Here is a 23,788-nt window from a genome sequence, read left to right on the forward strand (position 1 = left end):
TAATAGAAATTATCGCCCCTTTCATGGTTATGAACAGTATGTGTGTTCACGATTCGGATTCAAACCGTGAAACCCCCTAAAACGGTCATTGGTTTGGTTTTACGGTCGGTTTGTCATACTAACTTTTTGGTCTATCGTTTCAATATTTTCAAACCGTAGTGAACAGTTTGGCTTACGGTTTATACCAAAAACCAACCGGATCAAACCGTAAGAAATTATTATATTAGAGTTTTGAAATATTTCATATATAAATATATATTATACATAATTAAGACTAAGTTGTTTTAACTCAATTCAAATTAAATAAGTTAAATTAAAAGTAAGCAAACCTATTTTCTTATGTTTCAATTCTCAATAGTAAATAGATATCTTTAGTGTGCTTTCTAATTTGCAGGTTTCCAACACAATAAGTCTCATATACTCAAGTTATGAAATCCTTATAAAATGTTTATGCCCGTATATTTTGTTTCATGTGACTAATGATGATATCATATATTCATATGTGTTCCTTTTGAGTTCCCTTATGTATCTAGGTTCTGTTGATTAATCTACCAAAAGCGTTTATTTTGGACATCTTGTAAATCCCAAAGTGTTCAAACCGTGAAACTAAACCGGAACCAAACCGTTACTAACGGTTTGGTTCAGTTTGGTTTAAGATTTCTACGGTTTGGTTTGGTTTACAAAAATAAAAATCGTTAGTAACGGTTTGGTTTACAGTTTAACCTAAAGACCACGAAAACCGGACCATGAACACCCCTAATGAAAAATTATGACTCTAAATGAAAGGGTGGGATCATATAAATTACTAGTAGTCGTGACATATTCACAACTCCTTTATAACAACCACTTTCTTTACTTTTCTCTTACTTCAATGAGCCAAGAACATGATGCTTCTTTTACTTCACATTTTCGTGCAAACACAGTACATGATGACTTCGCTCATCATTTTTAACAAACACTAAACAAGTTTGCGAAAGCCTAACATCGAAAAGTTATATACTCTTGAAGATTTGAGTTTAACCAAACCTAGCATAATAACATTTCAACTTGTTTTTATTAGTATATAACACATAACATGTTAGTATGTTGTCACACCCCCATCTTAGGCCTGGGAGTGCGACCAACAGTTGGTACCACATTTGAAAATACATCCGAGTTAACGGTTTAAAAGCGGAAGACTTTATAACATGTGGATTTAAAATATAATATTTACATTAACAAAAGGCGAGATTTTAAAAGTTCCTGTTTAGTATATAAGATTACTTGTTTATTTACAAAACCACCATTCATTTAACATTTAAGTTTAACAAAATGATCCGAGCCATCGGATATCTTGAGCACTGCGTCATCCCAAGACATATTCTTAATTACCTGCAAAATGTTTAGAAAATACGTCAGCAACACATGCCGGTGAATATGCTGACGCTGAAATATTTTCTTTTACTTAATTACCCCTCGAGACTACGTAGGTCTCGGCCCAACATGGCTTAGGAATAACCAAGCTTAAAAACAATACAACTATAAACTCAAGTCTCTACACTAAATACCCCAGCAAACACCGCATCTTCGACTTAGTTAAGTACCTATTCGTATACACATGGTCATGCTCCCCGCAGGACATCGTAATTGTGACCAGGTGTGGTGTGGTGTGCCCACCACATTTACCACAAATGTAAGGATCCAGACAAACGTATACAATAGCCTGAGGGCTAGTGCTTATACTTTTATTTATAATGTTTTAGAGACACGTAGTCCCATGTAAACCTTTTAATTCATTTGACTCGTTGTAAACAAGTTTGTAAAGTTTGGAGCGTATTCACCTTTTTCGATTTGGATCAGCTTCAAACACTGTCCGAGGGTCTTTCCCGTTGCTATCTCACACCTATAGTACGAGTATAACCTTTTCTTTAGTCGGATATACAATCCGGCTTAAGACCTTTAGTCATTATAATCTTTACCTAGACTTTAAAACCTTAACTGAAAAGTATTCTTTCTTTCTTTTATAAATTAAAAGTCTTTCTTTTAACTTATATTCTTTTATAAGACAAACCTTTAGTTAAATCTTATTTTCTTTAAACCATAAGTTTATTCTTTTTTAAGAAACGTATTCTTTTCTTTTCTTTATTATCTAAGAATAATCATATTAAACTTAAATAATACTTATAACAAGGAATAACAATCACATAGTATCATATTCATATTTCTTCCTTTTCTTTGTTATGTTTTCTTTTATTTTATCGAGGTATCGAATATATCTTCGACTTAGGGTTTTAAGTCTTTTTAATATTTTATTATTATTTTATTCGAGCATTATGCCTAACTTCTTTGGCTTAAAGGAACCCTATACAATCGAGCAGCACTTTGACGCCGCTTTATCTTCTTTATCTTCTTGATCAAACACTTCCTTTCGACACCTTTTCTTCGCACGCAAATCGAGACACCAACACTTATTTCCACGTCAGCACACTTTACGAGGCAGGTCGTCGGGACGTTGGGATGGCAACACCTTCTTTGTTGGAATGTCGTTGGTATGAGGCACGCACTTCGATGAAATGGCACGGAAAACGAGGTAATGATCGAGGGTTTGCACGAACTTCAAGGTATAATATATGAGGCTAGAGAGATGTTTTAGTGAGAGAGAAGAGAGCTGATGTTGGTGTGATGAAATGAGATGCCCATGGCCTTCTATTTATAGGCTGATCAGCAAGGGCATCGCGATACATGATGGCTTTAGGCTAGCCCGTCGCGTATCGCGACGTAGAGTGACGCGTTGACATATAGGCTTGCCACGTGGCGGACGCTGTGCCACGTGGTGACACGTGGCAACACATAGTGTCACTGGATGACACGTGTCGACACGTGTCATGCCTGTCAGACCACGTCATCGCGATACGCGATGACGCTGGCTTTCAGATGATCGCGTATCGCTATAGGACCTTTTGGTTGGTTTCATAATCATGCTCTTCGCGATACGCGATGAGCTTATCTTCTGAAATCAGATGTTTCATTTTTAATCCTTCATCTTTTGAAACTTGACATTTTAAATCCGAAACTTTCGTGATGTTACATATGTCCATAAATTATAGTTATAAATGTACCTTTTTATCTTATTAAAAAATATATGTTATGAAAACGTTATTTACAATTGCATACAATCATGATTTATTTTCCCGATATAAAAAGTGTGCTTGGTTCGTGTACTTCAAATGTAGTGTAAATCCTAATTCCATCTCTTGATATGTTTGGTTAACAAAATTTGTTGTAATTGAAATCTCAATTCTATTATTAATTTGTTTGCTTGACTTCGGTTGAGAAATGAATTCAAACAAGGTTTAGAATTATCTCCCTTAAATTTCCATGTGCCAGTTAATTCAACAATTTTTCCAAAATTAGTAACTTTATCACATCATCCACCCCCCCAGTCCCCACCACCTATGTCCTTTTTAGGGCTGTTATAACATGTTGGACATAACACAACTACATGATGACCTGCTATATTAAACATGAACACGACACGATAACTAACCGTGTCATTTTTTTCAAACACGAACCTGTTTAGTAACGGGTTAACATGTTAAGACATGTTAAGAGACTTGTTCAAACATACAATGCATAATACATGTGTAATGGAACAAAAATTCTCAAAACACGTATAAAAATTTTAATTAACACATAATCCATAACATATTTGAAACAAAAAACCACAGTCCTTAACATATATGAAACAATAAAACACAAATCGATAACATACTTGAAACAAAAAACTATAGAAACAAATCATAACATCCATTAAAAATATAATAGTGGATTCTGACGGGCATTAGTGAAATGTCATATATAAGTATGACTTTAGGTTTAAGAATTTAGGAGTGCATATCTATTTATTTTTTTAAATTAAAAATCTACACAGATTGCTAACAGTTAACATGTCTTTAACCTGTTAGGACATGGATTTTAACATGTCTTAAACAGGTTGACATGTTTAAGACACGAAACTTGTTAAGCTAAAACCCAAACTTGTTAAAACCGGTGTCGTGTCGTGTTAACAAGTCTGTGTCATAAATTGACAGCCCTAATCCTTCTCAAACAACCGATGGCGATGTCCCACCACCTCGACCACCTTGTTACGTCTCCCTCTCGACCATAGCCATGATGTTAACATCCCCACCTTATGTGCCCCCCCTCCTATGGAGGCAATCATGGTTGTGGTGTCCAAGGCACCGGTGGTAACAAGGGTGGGAATTTTATAAAACTAATCGACGAATGATCTCTCAATATAAAAGTTGGTCTAATAAATACATTTTTTTTCTTCATATGTTAGCCAATTCTATCTGAATAAAAAAAGTTAATAATTAAAGCTTTCTCAACCCATTCTCTAAAGTTGTCAAACCAATATTATTTAAGGTAAATTTTAAGAAAACTATCAAAATCACCACTCCAATCCATTCCCTATTATATAGATGAGTTATATGACAACTAAAGTAAGAGCATTCCCGGCCCATTTCATATGTTTTCCCCTATAATTTAGCTAAAAACACAATTCCATAAATTTATCTATCATTTTTCAAAATTCTTTCACATTCTATTCCCTATTCATATCCATAAATTAATTCTTTATTATTTTTTTTCTTTTGTCTTGTTATATAGTAAATGGTAATTGGGAGATATGTGATATATTATATGGTATGGATCAAAAGTGGGTCCCTATATTTAGGGATTTACTTTAGTTTCCATAACTCATCCATATAATAGGGAATGAATTGGAGTGGTGATTTTGATTGTTTTCTTAAAATTTACCCTATATTATATGGGTTTGACAACTTTAGAGAATGGGTTGAGAATGCTCTAAATCCGTAAATATAGAGACTCATTTTTATCCATACCATATAATATATCACATATCTACCAGTCACCATTTACTACATAATAAGACAAAAGAGAAAAAAAAATAATAAAGAATTAATTTATGAATATGAATAGGGAATAGAATGTGGAAGAATTTTGAAAAATGATAGATAAATTTATAGAATAATGTTTTTTAGCTAAATCATAGGGAAATATATGGAATGAGATGTGAATGCTCTTATCTATAGACAATAAACCATAAAATTTTTTCTGCCCAATCAAAAAGATTAGTATGTCCATCACTAGCTAAACTATCCGATGTAATCTACTTATCCAACACGAACTATTAACCATGTCATGAAAACGTAGTTAGCAGTCCAACTTTCCGTGTATAGTTTTTTTTATGGGTGTGCGTTAGGGATGAGATCGGGATCGTACCGGTACCGCTACCGAAATATTCGGTTCGGTACCGATACGGGACCGGTATTTAAGGTAAATTTTCGGGAAATACCGGTCCCGTACCGTACCGGTACCGGTACCGAAACTCAAAACATTGGTACCGATGGTACCAAATCGGTATCGGTACCGGTACGGTACCGGTACCAACCGGTACCAGTCCCGAATTTGCCCATCCCTAGTGTGCGTGGTGTGATTCAGTGTGGTTTTGGGCTAAAACCAAAACTTCGGTTTATGGTTTTTATGAAACCGTTGGTTTCGGTTTTTCGATTTCATTTTGGTTTCGGTTTTTTCCCTTTGAACTTGAAAATTTTAAGCCAAAAAAAGGTTGGCAAAATATTGAGAAATAATTTTGTTTATTCTTAACTAGCGGACTATTATACATTTAACCAAAAATATCGGTTCACTTTTTTCGATTTCGCATAAGCTTTTATAGTTTCTTTTAGACTTTTACACCGCTATAGTTATTTTTGTTTTATTTTTATAAAAACTAAAAGTAAGTTTTTTATAATTACAAAAAAATATGAATGTATTATGTTATGTATAGGGTCCATTAAATGAGGAGGAGAAAGGGGCAAAGCAAGACGCCCCAAATTCAGCCTCCGAGCGACGGCAACGGAGACCATGGACGACGGCAAACCAGCCATCACTCCGGACCAACACAAACAACAACTCCTCAAACAACAATTCCTAGACACACAACAACAACAACAACAACCACACCACCTCCAACAACGCATGCTTCTCCTACAACAAATGCAACAGCAGCAGAAGCTACAGCAGGCCATCTCTCGCTTCCCTTCCAACATCGACGCACACCTCCGTCCCTTACAGCGTCCTGTTATTAACCAACAACAACAACAACCCAATAACCCTAATTTACAACAAAACCCTAACCCTAACTCTAACCCCATGTCATTGAATTCGCAAATCAGACCCACCAATCGGACCCAGACGCAGAAGCCTCCCGCGAACCAGGCGGAGATGCAGATGGCCTATCAGGACGCCTGGCGGGTTTGCCATCCGGATTTCAAACGCCCGTTTGCTTCGCTTGAAGATGCCTGTGAGAGGTATCAATTTTATTTCTTTCTTTTGTAATTAGTTGGGGGTAATGGATTTGGTATGGATTTATGTAATATAATAATACATGGGTTTAAATATTTACGGGTTGCTTTGTATTCTATGCTGCAAAGTTTATGGCTTTATGCTTGTCTAGTGAGTTGTGAGTGGTGTCAGTTGTTCATTTATTTGTTTGTCTGTTTGCAGCTGTTCGATGACGGTAGCTTACTTGAATTTGTTGATTGTTGGAGTTCTATCAGTCTTAAATATCGGTTTTGTTAGTTATTGGGTTACTAGGTGTCTCTATGTTGTAGTAAGGCATTGAATGTGTACATGTGAATCTTTTTAGGACCAATAGAGTATGTGTATATCACACAACAGTTCAAATGGAACTAGCTAAATACATGTGAAGAAATAACTAAATAATGCTAGAGGCGGTTTAATGGCTTATATATATAACTTAGTTTGTAAGTTGTTACAAAATGCTATTTTTAGACTATACGATAGAGTTTTGCAGGGGTTGTTGAAGCTGTTTGAAAACTGTAATGTAAAGTATCTAAGTGCCTTTTTTTTTCTTTCTAGTTTTTTTTCCCGTATTTTTGCATGTCACGTTTAACACACCTGGCACACAAATGCTGATTGATTCGTGAGTCACATTATATCCGATGCTATCGTCATATTTTCCTGGAAACGAGATAAAAAGACTTTCATGATTTTACTTCTCGAGTCTGCATTCAGTTTTCAGACATCTAATTTTCACGAAGCAGGATTGTTGGTTGATTGTTACATCATAATCTATTTCAGTCATCTAATTCTGCCAGTGTTACTTGTGTCAGTCACATGGTTGATAATTCTCTTTGCATGGCCCTGTCTGAAATATTATGCTCTGTTGAAATGATAATTATTTTGCAATCATTTAAATTTTTGTTTTTATTGTTCTTGTCTTTTTTTTTTAAATAATGTTATCAGTTTAGCTTTTGGCTACCGTGAATGTGCATTAAGTCAATTAAGTTGTTGTTTTTCTTTTAAAGTCACATCTCCTTACTGCAATTTTTTATTTGTCTGAGTCTTTTTGAGTTACCCACTTCAACAGCTTCTCTTCACACAGACATTATTTTTTGTTGGTTTAATAAATATTTGTAACCTCTAGGCTTAGTTTAGAGGCGTGTGATATAAAATTTTAAGGTAGGGTGTGTGAATTATCTGTTACAGATCACAGTCAAAGACCTCAGCTAATCTGATTTATGAACAGATCGATCTCCATTAGATTTATATTCATGAAACCATATCAGCAAAAATCCTGTTTTGTTTGTAAGTATTTTGTTCTTCTATTGCATTGCTACAACACATTGTATAGATGCATAACCATGGCAGTTAGACTTGAATATTGTCCTTGTAGGAATAGCTGGTTAAGTATTCAATAGAAATCATATTTTCCTTAAAGTCTTCCAAGTTTTTAAATTTGTTGATTCTATAAAAGCCACGAGTGTACACACAAAAAAAGTTATAGTCAGCATTAAATTTTATGCAACAGTTTGAGTCAGCAGAACCACATGTTTAAGGCCAGTAACTGTAACTGGATTAGGATATAAAAAACTGTTTTGTAGGCTAAAAACCTGTAATATGCTGTTTTCATGCATGCTGAAAATTAAATGAGAATTAACACACTTCTTTAAACGGTTCTCCCAAGAATTATATCACATCAAGCGGTATTTGTAACTAGGTTCTAGGTCTAGGAGTGCAGTTAAAGGTTTCTTCTGTAATTCTGTTTTGTTTTGGGATGTGAGCATTTAACTGTGGGCCAGCAACGGCTGATGATTGGTTGGTCAGCAGAATGAACTCTGTTTTGTTAATTGTACATCTGTACAAGACATCTATGTTTGCATATGTCCAGAGATTTTCATCATGTGCTGATGGTGAAACATATTTGCTTTATTGTAAGTTGCCAAACTGTTTTCAGTGAGAACCAGTTTGGTTCAAGGTTTGGAAATTTGGGTTTCATGGTCCAGTTTTCGGCTGATGGGTTGGAACTGGCTGGGTAAACCGAACCAGCTGAAATTTATTATTATTATTATTATTATTATTATTATTAATCTATATAGTTATAATAAAAAATAAGATAGTTTTTTTCATGCAAAGGAATCTAACAATTAGAATACACATAAATACTTTTAATTGTAGTATGGATATGTTATTAATTTAACCGATTTCGTGCTAATAGGCATTGTTTCATTTTTCTTCCTTAGCCCTTTAATACACAAAAGGTAAAATGCTTGATCTTTTTTAAACCTACTATTCTACTGAACCTTCAAAGATCTAATTGCCTGATTCGTGCTAAAAGAACGGCCCAAAATGGCAAATTGCCAAACCCAACAAACCCAACGCGACTTGCTTTGACTTGTATTAAATTTGCACAATCTGCAAGTTATTTATTTACATAAGATCTTTGGTCTAAATCGTTGAAGTCAAACTTAACTTGCTTTGATCTGTACCAAATTCGCACTCTGCAAGTTATAGTTATGCTGCACAAATCAATATATGATTCACTTTTTAAATTCATGAATTACTTATATATCTTTTAGTATTTCTACAGGCTGCTGCCATACCATGTAGTAGCAGATTATGAAGCCGAGGAAGACGACCGAATCCTTGATTCCGACACCACAGGACAAGTTTTATCGCGTACACAACAATGGGACCAAAGCATTGCCAACAAAGTCTCAGAATTCACAGCTACTTTTGAAAAACAAGTGCTCGCGTTCAATATCATTTCAAGAAAACGGGCCATCGGGGAATTCCGTTCAGAAGAAAGATTATTAATTGAGCAAGCTCTGGTTCAAGAAGAAAGACGATCGCTACTCGAGGCAAGGGCAGAAATGGAAAAACAACAAAAGGCGGGCCGAGAAGCTAATATGAGGATGGCAGCCATGGCTCAAGCAGAACAGGCTCGGGCGGAGATGATGGCGAGGGGACCGATACGGGCCAGTGCAATGGGGTCAATGGGTGAGCAAGAACCGGAAGTGAATGCTGAAGATGCGATGGACGGATGGAATAATAATGGCAACGGTAATAATAATCAGAGAGACGAGAAAGAGCCGTTGGAGGATTTCTTGAATGATGAGGAAAGGGAGAATGGAGACGCAGGGATTCAAAGTGATTGGCGCGAAGGAGCCGAGTTTGATTTGAATACAAGATAAAAGACTTGTAATATTATGCCTTCTATGTTATAAAGTTTTATTAGATTGTCTTATGTTTGTGTAAGTCTTAGTGATTTAATATTGAAATTCTTAAATGTTATGCTATGCCATATATCTGTGTTGCATTAGTTGGTGTTTGGTGTATTCTGAAAACTAATGTTTAGTTTTTTTTTTATGTTTATTTATTAAGTTTGCTACTAGTTTATTATCTTTATTATTTTCATCATATTAAAAAGTAACTGTAGCTTAATTGCATTGTTTACATTATATACTGAAAAAGTACACTGAAAATTCAATCATGTTATTCAAAATGTGTCAAAATCATCACAAATAACCTCTATTATTTGGTGAAGTGGTGGGGCCGATGGTTACTTAATTACATTGATGTGTGTTGATTTCTTTGTTCCAACAGTTTTGAACAAACATAGAAAGACAACAAAGGTACGCATTATTGATAACTCAAGTGCTGAAATGTATTAATTAAAATAAAATAGTTTCGTAGCTAAATATCATTGATATTTATATCATATTTTTACTTTTCAAACTCAGTTTTTTTTTATTTTTTTATTTTTGTCTTATTAATGCTTGTGTCTTGCAAACTAAATGTTTCGTGATAAATTTGGATAATACCGGTTTAAAAGGTAATTTATAATTTTTTTTTACGGAAATAAAAGACCTCAAAAATTAAATTTAAAATTACTCGAGAAATAAATAAAGGGAAAATTGGGAAAATAACTATGTGACCGGTTAATGTTTTCAAATAGACATCTTTCACAAACAAAAAAATGAACATATAACATATAATCTTAGTGTAAAAATCTCGGTCAAAAGGAGACTTTTGCACGAAAAAGTATAGACACACTAAGAACTGAAGTCAGGCTTCAAAGAGCCACATGTCAATTCCCTAGTGGGTAGTGTGTACACGTGTAGTGCACTTTTGCAGAAAAAATTTCACATGACAGACATTTTCGTACTAAGAGTAAATGTTCATTTTTCATATTTGAAAAGTAAATGTTTATTTTGAAAACTTTACTTGATCATATGTTTATCTTTGAGATTTTCCCTTAATTAAACTGAATGCTTACAACATGATAAATAATTCTTCTTTAATTAATTGAGAAACACACAATATTGACAAGAAAAATAACAAACTTTTGAAGTTTTTGCAACAAATCTTTGAACTGTGGCATTTTAATTATTATTAAAATGTGCTTAGGATACAAACATTTGATGATGATACAATAATCTGACACAAAATTATTGAAAGTACAACCTATAATCCTCAAATAAGCTGCTGCATAGAAAATCACTCAATGAAATAAACTGTAACAGTAACAACATACACAAACAATATATCATTTCAAAACAGATGCAAGCAAGGTGCAGAAACTTAGACAATCACACATTTGCAGCAGCATCCAAAGCCATGATGGTGCTAAGATTCATCGGCGACATGTAGTCGGTTGAGCCCGTTAGAATTTGTCGAACAATGATCCTGTTCGCTTTCTCTGATGGATGGAAAGCATCCCAAAACGCATATATATCTCTATTCGGACACAAGTTTGATAACGCGGTGCATAGCCCGATCCCGTTGTATGGTCCTTGTCCACAACATGCCACCTTTGATGTAACAAACCCTGCTCAACAAAATAAACATTATCTTGATTGATGCTTTAATACACTTTTGGTGAAGAATTAGGGTGTAGACAAGCAGAGCTGACCCCGAGCCTGGCTCGTTTATTATTTATTAATTGTATAACTATTTTATTTATATATTTTTATAGTTTATAATAATACATTTGTAATTTTTATATAGTATAATATATATTATCTGATTAATTTTTATCGTAATTTTATTTGTTATAATTGTTATATAAACATATATTTATTATATTAAATATATATTATATAAGTAAGATGCTCATTTAGGCCCACAAGTTGGCTCTACCCCGATATGTGAAACTTGGGCTAAAGCTCGTCTATTATACGGGCCTTAATAAAAGCTTTAGCTTGGGGTCGGGCTCTTTTAAGCTCGGATAGATTCAAGTTTATAGCAAGTAAATCTCGTATATCTCATGAGCGTCTTGGACTGTTTACACCCTGATGACGAAACCAAACTTACCATATCTTCCGGGGTTATTAATGAAATCAATGTTGGATTGTCGAATATTGGCACCAATAAACACAGTGCTCCCAATCTCGCTATTGAGGCTGTTAAGCATGTTTTGGAGTTGAGGATTAAACAAACCCGCTGCTCTTTGCAACTCGGGTGCACAGTTACCATCTCGGCTACGTTGGGCTAGTTCTGCTGGCACGCATCCCAATGGTCCGGTTCCGGTCACCAAAACCCTTCTTAATCCCAATTCATAAAGTCTCTGAATTCATTAATAGCAACATTAATATATATTGAACAATTTAGTTGATTAGAACAAAAAGTATATATTAACATTGACAAGATTGAAGCACATGGAGAGTTGCATATATGTTAATAAAAGTCTTTGGCAATGAATTATGATATTGACATACACAACTGCCCCAACAGATTTACGCAAATTTATATAAAAAAATACTCAAAGTTGACCTATAAATGGGACCATAACACTTCATTTCAAGAAATTATAATAACATATTTATCAACATGCATGGGCAGTAATTATTATGAACCCATACATAACATGTTAGAAAAGAAAAGATATTTATTAGTATGTTATCCAGGGCCGTCTCTGAGAATTTATATACCTCGACTTAGCCGAAATATAAAAGCCCTAGGCCTAACAGGTTCCGAAATATATAAGTTAATAACCTAAATTTTATGCAATAGATTATGAATAAAAAATATTTTGGACCCGATAATTTTACGGATCAAAATACAATTATAATACATAAGAGTTATTTTATATATATATATATGTATATATATAAAAGATATAAAAATATTTTTGACCCCCCCAAAAAAATGTGCCTTGGCCGAGGGTGCGGCTCGCACACCCTCAAGGCCGCCCCTGATGTTATCTAACTTTTATGACATAAAAACTGAAGTACTGACAATGACTATGGGTGAAAATAACTGTATTTACATACCGTTAAAACTTTGCGATATTCAGAGATCAAGTAGACAACATAATCTGGAAGCGAAAACTGTCTAGATCTTGCTGAGAATGGGACTAAATAGTAGTTGTTTACAAAATCATTGCCTCCCAATGTGATAAGTGTCAAAGCTTGATTCACAATCCTTTGAGTTTCTGCAGGGCCAACTATGTCACCCACCCTTTGTTGATACTGTTCAAAGTATTCCATTTGCAATGTAATCCTTATTATGTTGGCCTGCATATAAAAACACACATATATAATATATCTCATCAAAATTACTAAGACTTATTCCAGTACTAGCTGTCTATTAATTCTTATCATTGTTATCTTTTTTATATTGTTTTCTGACCCTACATTATATATGCATGCCTTGGAAAACCTTTTGTAATGTAAAACAAACAATAAATCTTTTCACAGGAATTGTATTTCCAGTACATTCTAAAATAAATCTTGGTGTATTAAATGTGTCACAAATTGTATTTTCTATACAAATTAAAATAAATCTTGGTATATTTAAATATGTATACAATTTAACAAAATATTGTTTTTTTTAAGAATGAAGAGAGCTTACAAACTGAATTCCTGTGTCATTAAGAATCCCAACACCAGCAGAAGCAAAATTGGCACCATTAAGTAACTTTTGACCAGTAAGAAATGGACTCAAGTATGGCAATGTTGGTTCTTCACCAATGGCTTGACCTGATATTATTAATAAAAAAATATTCAATATTTATCCATAAAACCATGATATATAGTTATTCCATACAACAAAAAACTAAAAGTAATAACTCAACTGATAAGGTCAGGAATATTAAATCCATTGGAGAACCGGCCCGTAGGGCGATGAGTGGGATAATCAATCCCATAAGGAGGTGCGTCGGCTCGTGCCGAGGTAGCCAAGTAGTTGTTATTGCCATTATCGACTAACGAGTCACCGAACACAAAGAAAGCTCTAGCCTCAGCTTCAAGGACTACATTACTTAAAACTGCTAATGTCACACACAACAATATGGCAAGTGATGATTTTGAGCTAGCCATTATTGTGTATGTAACTTTTATAAGTGGCAATGTAGAAACAAACACACGGAAATGTGTGTGTTTCGGTTGTTTTCGATCTGAGAAACAAGCAAGGGATATGAGGTCTATAAATAGGCAATTTGGGACTGTAGTCAGTGTACAGCCAATCCAACTGCACAAGATTGTAGTAGTTCTGGTGTATTAAATTTGACAGTTATTTGCAAGCTATTAAATATTACACAAATACAGGCACCGTTTAGTCAGCCCCTACTAACCAGTCTTACCATCAACTCTAGATTCTTGATTATATTACCATAATGCCTTTACATAGTTACCACTGCTTTGTTGTACCTGTTAATTAAATTACATCTGGTGAATGTTCTTTACTATCTGCAAGTTTTGTATTAACCTTTTGTTATTAAATTTGCACATAAGGTATTCCTGGAAACAATATTTTCTTTATCAAACTGGCTTAATTAATTTGCACAAATCTAAAACTAACATACATACCATTGTTGCATAACAATATAAGAACAGCAAATATGAAAATTATGCAATATAATGGTTTAAATACAAAGAAAGGGAGTCAAATTAGTTTAAGAGTAAAATTATATGGACTTTAATGGATTTAGGCTTTTGTCTGAATTACATAATAATTGAGACCGTAATCGATATACTTCATTTAGAAATTCATCATGTGTTGAAGAAAACAAATCCTTCATCAGCGTTAACGTGATTGAGGCTACGTATTCACCACAATCGCATTATGTAATAATTTACATGTTCGTGATTTTAGTGTCATCGGACTATTTGGGTAATTGGTAATCTACTAGCATTAGCATATTTAATGAGAATACACAATAAATTGGTACAAGTTATGAGCTATGGAGTATACACTTGTCCAAATTATTATGCCTTCGGTACTAAGGAACCTCCATATACTATGTGAGAGTTCTAAGGGGCAACGCCCCTTGGTGGGTCCGGGGCAGCAACTTTGTGGGGTCCATGAGGCCACGCCTCTAGTTTATTTGGAAAGAAGCATTCGAAATGAAGAGCCCCTTAGGGCTCAAGAAGGTGATAAGCCCAAGGACAAGAGTGTGGCTGGATAATCCTCTTGATTGGCGTAGAGGTACCAAATAAATTCTAAAGATCGAGAATTTGTGTTTCTAGATACCTTAGCTAAGGGCAAATAGGGTGTCGATGTTGAAGTTGAACCATGAGGAGATAATAACTAGTGTTAAGCTTCATAGACATACTATAAATTAAAATGTTGATTGGATTGTTATGATTACTAAATTACAGAAGTAAGAAACAAATTGACTAGTTAAGATTCAAATATGTAAAAGCGATCACACCAACTTTCGTGTCCTTTACATTCAACACTAACAGGACTAATATAGTATACTTATCACTGCATACGTATTGGATAGTAAACTCTCTAATCGATCGAGCAATAACTCTTCTAGCGATTCAAGACTGAATAGTTTATATTGTGTGATGAGGATTTATCAATTATCAAACTATTATCTAATACTAACAATTATATTACTTTGTCCTCTAATGGGAATCATCAATAGCCCAACAACACAATGTATCTAAAATGACGAGTTGTTCTATAAAATTCCTTGTTAATATTATCTCTAAATAACAGACTGCTAGTTGATTAACCCAATGTCCATAACTCGGAAATTATATCCCAAAATCATTGAAATACATTAACTGCTATGGAGCATGATTATCTTTGAGCTTGCTAAACTTCAGTTGATTTATTCACTCAATCATACACCTTAAACAATACTCAAACCACTTCAAAATATCAAATACAGACAGCACATGCATACATAATACATAAATGACAACCCAAGAGTGGCATCATTGAGCAAACCTAAATACATGGAGACATACTTGTAGGAAAGCATTAACTATATAAAAGCTAAAAATCAAGGTTTGGAATCCATGGCTAAGATGGTGCTGAGGTTCATTGGGCTCATGTAGTCTGGAGTGCCGCTAATCATTTGTTGCACAATAATTTTGTTGGCTCTCTCTGTAGGGTGGAAAGCATCCCAAAATGCGTACACGTCTCTGTTTGGGCACAGGTTTGACACTGGGGTGCATAATCCTAGTCCATTGTATGGACCTTGTCCACAACATGCTACTTTTGATGTTATAAACCCTGTAGGATCATAAATAAAATGAGCATCAAGTTTTTATGTCTTTTTATTTATTTATTTTTTAAATATGGTCTCACATAATTATAGAACACATGTGGATTTAGAAATATTTTCAGTTATATCATATTAAGGAGTGAGACCTTAAAAAGTGCCAACTATCAGTAAAGATCAATTTTATGCAACTTATTTCTCTAGAAATGCAAACAAAAGATAGTTACACAATTAATAATCTTCTTGTTTATCATGTTTAAAGAAATTTGTACACATGTTTATGCGTTAATTTCTTGTAGTTTTCAATTTAAAGTTGGTTAATTTGAACGTTGCACAAGCACGTGCACGTGTATAATAGAGCCTTTAAATGTTTAATACATGATCAATTTGAATTATTGATATATGAATATCATATAAATATTGAATTCATGACAAAAACTCTATTTGTGTATGTATTTATGCACGCTGTTAGTAAACGTACACGTAATATATGAATAACTTAAATATGATTAAAGGAAAACTATAAATTATTTTAGTAGATGAAAAACGATATTTATACCATAGGCTCGAGGATTGGATACGAAATCCATGTGCATTTTTATTGTATTAGCGGCTACAAAAACATGATCTCCCTTTTCTTCATTAAGACTTTTCAACATATCGTTAAGTTGAGGGTTGAACAAGTCAGTTGCTCGTTCCAACTCTATTGAGCATTCCCCGGCTCTACTGCGTTGAGCCAACTCTGCAGGCACACATCCCATCGGGCCCGTCCCCATCACCAATACCCTCCTAGCTCCAATGTCATACATTCTCTACATTTTTATAATACTATATAGATTCAACATGTATAATAATTCAAAAATTATAATACTATAACTTTGCATTAATAAAACTAAATGTTTATAACGAGTTAACGATAAAAACATACCAAGTAATATGTATAAAGAATAAACAATATTCAAAAGACAAAGCAATTCACTAAAACACGTACGTTCACATAATAAAACAGATCGTCCTAATAAGAGTAATATATCTGAATAAACCCATGATCGACTTAATCATTCAGTCAAGCTATGAAAGGCAATGATAATTGATGCATAAGCAAAAGCATTAACATCCACATGAAGAAATGTAGCCAATACTAGACCTTCCCACCAACCATGACACACCTTCCATTATGACTATTGTATGGCACCATACTCATTAAAAGCCATCCTCCATAAATATATATTATATTAAAAAGCAATATCATATGGATATTTTTGTATATATCCATATGATGTATATATGCGTGAACCCTCAGGTGGGCAAAAGTAAAATTGCACTAATTTTGACATTATTTTACTAATCTCATGAAAATAACGTTAAAAGTGGCGGAAGGTTAATCAGGCATCATGTGGTGGCGTTGATAGCCGAAAGACAAGGGCACATGCACCAATCAGCCGGTGTCCCGATGATTGAGTGCTATGTGCCTTATGTCCAAGGCTTGATGCAAAACTACTATCGAGCCGGGGGTCTCACCGGAAGCAGTCTCTATATCCCTATGGGATAGAGGTAAGGCTGTCTACATCTTACCCTCCTCAGACCCTACCATAGCATTGCTATTGGTGGGATATACTGAGTACGATGATGATGATGATGATGATATGGATATTTTTGTAATATATATATATATATATATATATATATATATATACCATTTAATGATAATTATATAATAAAAATCATAATAAGTATGTCATTTTCATTTCTTTAATCAGATTGATCATTAGTTTTAAAATATAAGCATTGTAAATAATATGATCATAAACATATAAATATATACTCACTACCCGACCAGTAAACAGAGATAAATAGCAAGTAAACACGCGTGCATATAAGCAGTAAGACAATAATTACCGAAAGAACTTTTCTATATTCAGAAACTAGATAGCGAACGTAATCTGGTAGAGAGTATTCCCGAGATCTAGCAGAGAAAGGAATCAGGTAATAGTTGTTCACGAAGTCGTTTCCACCAAGTGATATGAGTATCATCCCTTTGTTGACGACTTGGCGAGTTGGATCAGGTCCAATGACGTCTGCCAATCGAACTTTGTATTGTTCGAAATACTCTAGTTGTTTCCATATTCTTATTATGTTTAACTGTAAGGTACCAACACATTTATTAGTAATGCATAACTGCATATATATTAGACCATTCAGCATTGTCCCAAAAGGTTACTGTTGACAAAAAAATAAAACTGTTCTTTGTAGTGATCAATTCAAAAGTTTACAATCTCCAAAACCAGTTCAATTCACCAATTAAAAGCATCATAATACTTTCTACATATAGTTACTAGAATTAGTTAATATATAATTGACAAACCCTCTTGAGTCAGACCTGACTTACCCAGGAATACCATCAATAGAAATCTATTAATGTGGGAAAACCACTTTGAGTCAGGTTTCGAACTTGAGGTTTTTAGATCCCAAGCCTTAACCATCACTTCCATATCATCAGACCAGAAGGCCAACTAGGACAAATAACGTGTTAGGGGTTATCCTTACCCCGGCCTTGAAGTTTGGACAATTGGACCAGTATTAAAGAATTTTAAATAGATGATTAAAAGGCATGTGGGGACATACAAATTGAATTCCAGTGTCATTGAGGATTCCAATTCCAGCAGAAGCAAAGTTGGCACCATGTAGAAGCTTGTTACCTTTTAGCAGTGGATTCAGGTATGGCAATGGGGATTTCATTCCCATATGTTCACCTAAAGTAAACAAAAATAAACAAATAAAAAAAAAGGATTTTATGCCGACAGATCTATAAATTGTGATTTTAAATGTCATAGTTTTCATCCACATGTACAAAAGATATATGCAACTTGGTTTTTATCAAAACATAAAGACTATTATTAATGTTGTACACTTGTAGTCATCTTAAACACAATTTTTTGCCAACATTAGTAGTATTTTGCAATATGAGCTTGCATATATGATCTTATTATCAATATATTTTCTGTAGAAGCTAGAAATATAACATAAATATTATATGAAACGAATTTTCGATGACGAACACGTAACTGATAAGGTCTGGGATGTTAAGGCCATTTGAGAAGCGGCCAGTGGGACGATGAGTGGGAAAGTCAATGCCATAGGGTGGCGAGTCGGCTCTGGCAGTGGTTTCTAAGAAGTCATTGTTGCCATTGTCAACTAGCGAGTCGCCAAAGACAAAGAAAGCCCGAGCCTCAGCGCAAACAGCGACATTGACAAATGCCACCACTATGGACACTAAGACCACTAAATTACACAATGAAAATGATCTTTCCATAGATCAACACAATCTAAAAACTTTGAACAGATTTTTTTGACTAGTGTGTTGATCAACCTTAAAGGATCACCAGCTATATAGGGGTTACAGTGATGAATCATGGTACAAAATAAATGACCAGTTGTTAGTGAACATGAATATGGAAAAGTAATAGGCATACTTTTGAGAATGGAGTACATTGCTTTCACTTTTTAGGCATTGTGTAATGCACTTGCAATGTTGGTTGAAAATGTGAAAGAGCTACAGTTGTTCATGAGGAATTGCTTTAATTGAAAGGGTAAAAATAGTTTAATAATTAATCCACATATTCATGAATCATGATGGTACGTGTAGGTCCAACTCTTTGGCCGGTACGGGTTTAATGACGGAGGTTCTTGTCCGGTTTTTGCTTCTGAAATATATAAGATGGTCAACAAATGTACTTATGTGTGTCATTATTTGTATCTGATCTAAGTATGCTACAAAGCCTACAATATTAAGTTAATTATTTGAAATACTTGATACTATCCATGATAATTGCTTCCTTTTGATTTCCTATTTGGCAGGACATACTGAATGAGGATTGTGATTGATGAACTACCAATACATCTATTGTGTCTTTAATTATTATATGGCCCATGAAGGACCGATGACAACAAATGTTCTGGTGGCTTAGGATGTTCTCGGCCGGTGGTGATTTAACTTATATATTGTGCGACTAGCCATGTATACATGTTGCATTCTAGGAGTACGGTTCACAACTTAATAACAAAATACACAAGAAAAGGAAAACAAATGCAACATGAAAGTAACTTACAATAGACATTACAATTGAACTAAAATAAATGTGAATAATGGTTAGCTAAGAATTTATGAGGCTATGTGTTGGACATGCTTTCCTAAAAACAATCTGTGTCACCTTTGGGAATGCATTCGCGTAGGGCTGGCAAGTGGGTACATGTTAAGACACGATAAAACTTTTTAATCAAAAAAACGTGGTATGTGATTTTTTTATTTTCTTAAATAATTGAAATTAGTATGCTAGAACTCTATTTTTCCTTATTGGTACATGAAACTTAAAACTGTCTTACAGTCATGACATATAAAGTAGTTAAACGAGTCGTATTTATATTTAAAATATACTTGTGTTAAACGTGTCGTTTCTAATATGTTAAACATGTTAATTAAGACACAAATTTCCAGCCCTTGATTCGCCTAGTAAGTAAAACAAGAGAAGCAATTTATAAGGCTAGAAATGACTACTAAGCCTAATATTCACAAGAGCATTTCTTTTGTTGCTGTAACCTTGTGTGCATTTGTTGTGTACGAAAATATTTGGGAGTATATAAAGTCTCTGAATGTTTCAAGAAGGTTTTCAAAAGTTTTTTCAACTAAGGTAACACCTTAATTGTTGTAACGCTTCAAAACAGGCAACAATTTTGTTAAATTTATAGGTTGCATACATACGTATGTAGGTCCTTAGAACGGATCAAACAACTAAAGTTCTTGGATCAATCTCACTACTAGCTAGCGGAAATCACTAGTAGAGAACCGAGATCTCGGATCTTGTTTGGGTGAGTTATTACCCGAAGTGGAAAGGTGAGAGAGAGTAGAGAGGAGAGTTGGTGAAAGGATAAAATAATTTGTCAAAAGGTTGTGTTAGCATGTGCATGCTTCACCTTTTATAGGTGAAGCCATGCGGCCCATGCCATGCTATAATTCATTATTTACGGCCCAATGGGCTCAATATTACATGACATTAAGCCCAAACATACACAAAGGAAACCGACATGCTAACTATGTTACATCGTGAATAGTTCAAACAAATACAAAAGACTAACTAACAAAACGGGACCCTACAATCTCTCTCTAGTCTTTAGTATTTGATACGTTAGCGCTTGTCTTCAGTCGGTCTCATAGTCGAAGTCGGACTCGTAGTTGAATAGTTGATTGCCAACAAGATAATGCACAAACTTGTTGAACTTTTCAACTATCCCATCCATGTTGTCCCGTTGGACATCTTCGACTGTACCCAGCGGGTAGTTATACAGCTTGAGGAGATTTTCTTGGCTGACCACAGAAAGCTCGTGTTTATCAAAGAAGCAAATGTGGTGCATGTGTTTGCAGTGAATCACCGCTTCCCCAGTGTTATTGTCAAACTCCCAGCATATGAAGTGTTCGAACAAGTTGGGCAATAAGGGTTCACCATTATAAATTACTTGCCCGTCCTTGTGAGTCTTGTATCACCACATCTTCTTCTTTCCAGTGACCGGATCAACTTCCATTGGGTGACGGAAGTACTTACTCTTGTTGAGTTTGAAGTTAGGCTAATCCTTCCTCCATTACCTGCTCAAAAACCGATTGAACCATCCCTTCAACTCTTTCTCTGTCTTGTAGTGACCCACGATTCTTTTGAAGTAGTTCATGTCAAGCTCGGACAGAGTATGCATGCCCTTATAGTTCATGTAGGCCAGATCTCTGTTTGCTCGTCTGATCACCAAAGTTTCACTGCTAGGGTGCCATTTTTAGTAGACGATTGGAGAATCATCCAAGTATGGATAGATTCGGTCTCGAACGCTTGCTTGGTTACTGATTGTGTATAGCTTGTTTATTCTTCGTCTTGGAGCTTGAGATGATTCAGCAGCAGTGACAACATTTTGAGCAGGAAGAGCCACAAAAGTATCATCATGAGCCGGAGTGTCTGGGTTCAAAGAGTAGTTGTTACCATATCTTTATTTTCTTCCATGTCTTCTTGAATCAGAGACTCGGTACCTGCAATGTTATCACGTTAAAAATAGAGGAGATCTCAGCCTCCAAAGCAGCGCCCGCTTCTCTGGCTTTCCTTGCGGGATCATCAGTTGCAACCCTTGGCGAGTTTTCAGGTTGTTGACTCGTGTTCTTTCCACCACTAACACCATCACCACCATCATCATCGTCACCATTACCGCCTTCATCACGCGGTTCATCATAACTATCATGAGGATCATCATCCTCGTCATTATCATCTTCACCCTCGTTATCACATTCCGCATCATCATCTGAGTTACCGTCATCAGACTCATCACTGTCATCATCATCACGTTGATCAACGTTTTCTCCAACATCTAAAACAACAACTTGTGCGTCTGAAATAGCCACAACAAGTGCAGTTGTGACAACACCAACTTGACTGGTACTTTCACCAGTAGTACCAACAGCTGCCATGCTCACAACCTTTCAAACAACCGTGACTGGTTCATCACCAGCATCACCAACACGGCTACCACTAGCACCTCTGTTGGTAGATCCAACAACAATCCCATCTAGACTGCTTTGCTCTCCAACACTTCTAGCATCAACAACAGGATTAGCAAGAGCAGTCCGTTTCTTCTTGCCTTGCTTAGTCCGTTGCTCTCCAATCTGTACCATCCTTTGAACGTCATCATCAGCCAATTTCTCAAATCCTCAACATCATCATTGGTCATTCGCATGACCTCCGTTGCAGCAAGATAACGATTCACACGACCCTCATTGATAAGATATTGATTGTTGTTGAGGCTTCTTTGCTCTTCGATCTCTCTTTCCAACCGTTCAATCATCGATCTGAGCTAGACATTTTCACTAATTAGGGTTCCCACATTTCTTGAAGAAGTCCAATAACCCTCCAACAAACGAACCCGAGAATCAAGAGTCTCACATTCAATTATAGCTCTATCAACAGTTTATTCTAGCTCCTCCTTAGATTTTGAGCAAAGTTTGAGGAGGAAGGAAGATCAGTTTCAAGGTGAGAAAGTCTTGATTGAAGTCTAACAACATCATCATGACGTTCAGTGTTCATCAAGGTTTCTTAAGTCACCAGCTGTTGCTGGTTGTTCACCCCATTCAGTAGATTATCAATCCAAACCCTTTGGCTCTCGATCAGGGCTCTATCAACCTCCCTGTCGTGTTCCAGTTAAGCCACTCGATCTGCCATCTCACCTCTCTCCTTCACAACCCTTTCATTCACAGCCTGTTGATCTTTAACGAACTTGATGAACCGGTTTTCCCATTTTACCCTCTTCTTGTTTGACTCCTCCAGAGCCTGAATCCTATCGAGGATAGGATCCCGGAACACTGGAGATCTCCTTGAGTTTCCACTAGACAAGGGTATGGAAGATATGATAGGGATTTTGGTGGTTGATGGAGGTGTAATGGAAAAGGTAGGTTGAATGGTTGTTTGGGTTGGTATGGTGATGGTTTGGGAAGGTAAGGATGTGGTTATGGTTAGGGGTAGGCTAATAGGTTGAGGTGAGGTTTGGGTGGCTTGTGTGGTGGTTTGGGTTAGAGTTGATGACGTGAAGGTGTAGGTCCAGAAAGATGTACCTTCGATTGGGGATGTGAATTGGTAAGTTGGTGAGCTAAAAGGTGAGTAGGTCCTAGGTGGTGAAAAGGTTTGATGTGTAGGCTCGGTCTCAGTTTGGTTGGTGGATATGGGTAGGTTTTCAAAGTTAGATGGCATAGGTTCATCTAATCTAGAGGGTGAGGTCTCGGGAGGTGTGACGGGCTCATCTAAGAGTCTTCTAGAAGTTGTGGATTTGGTTTTGGTTTTAGTCTTTAGTTTGGGTTTGGGCATGTGAACTTGCTTTGCCTTTAGGGTTTCTAATGTCCGGGATAGAGTGGTTGGTGAGGGTCAGCTTGTGTAGTTGGTGATG

At 35.4% G+C, this 23,788-nt stretch overlaps 3 protein-coding genes across 3 annotated transcripts; 1 reads left to right on the plus strand and 2 right to left on the minus strand.

The window, feature by feature from the left end:
* The first annotated feature begins 5,891 nt into the window (after window positions 1–5,891).
* On the plus strand, window positions 5,892–9,691 carry LOC143541726 (uncharacterized). Its single transcript, XM_077034468.1, has 2 exons — window positions 5,892–6,371; window positions 8,954–9,691. The coding sequence occupies exons 1-2, from the start codon at window positions 5,926–5,928 to the stop codon at window positions 9,555–9,557; spliced, it is 1,050 nt and encodes a 349-aa protein (XP_076890583.1). The 5' UTR covers window positions 5,892–5,925; the 3' UTR covers window positions 9,558–9,691.
* Window positions 9,692–10,741: 1,050 nt separating this feature from the next.
* Window positions 10,742–13,779, minus strand: LOC143541727 (GDSL esterase/lipase At5g33370-like). Its single transcript, XM_077034469.1, has 5 exons — window positions 13,442–13,779; window positions 13,219–13,346; window positions 12,639–12,881; window positions 11,680–11,932; window positions 10,742–11,194 (listed from the first exon to the last, which is right to left on the minus strand). Exons 1-5 carry the CDS (start codon window positions 13,683–13,685, stop codon window positions 10,956–10,958), a joined length of 1,107 nt encoding a protein of 368 aa, XP_076890584.1. The 5' UTR covers window positions 13,686–13,779; the 3' UTR covers window positions 10,742–10,955.
* A 1,604-nt stretch (window positions 13,780–15,383) lies between these two features.
* Window positions 15,384–19,849, minus strand: LOC143541713 (GDSL esterase/lipase At5g33370-like). The gene is made up of 5 exons (XM_077034460.1): window positions 18,893–19,849; window positions 18,452–18,579; window positions 17,726–17,968; window positions 16,386–16,638; window positions 15,384–15,837 (listed from the first exon to the last, which is right to left on the minus strand). Exons 1-5 carry the CDS (start codon window positions 19,137–19,139, stop codon window positions 15,605–15,607), a joined length of 1,104 nt encoding a protein of 367 aa, XP_076890575.1. The 5' UTR covers window positions 19,140–19,849; the 3' UTR covers window positions 15,384–15,604.
* Window positions 19,850–23,788: the final 3,939 nt, after the last annotated feature.

This window comes from Bidens hawaiensis, unplaced genomic scaffold (assembly GCF_021521415.1).
Source record: "Bidens hawaiensis isolate Kalapana, Puna unplaced genomic scaffold, B.hawaiensis_p1.1 tig00012643_1, whole genome shotgun sequence".
NCBI classification, from domain to species: domain Eukaryota; kingdom Viridiplantae; phylum Streptophyta; class Magnoliopsida; order Asterales; family Asteraceae; genus Bidens; species Bidens hawaiensis.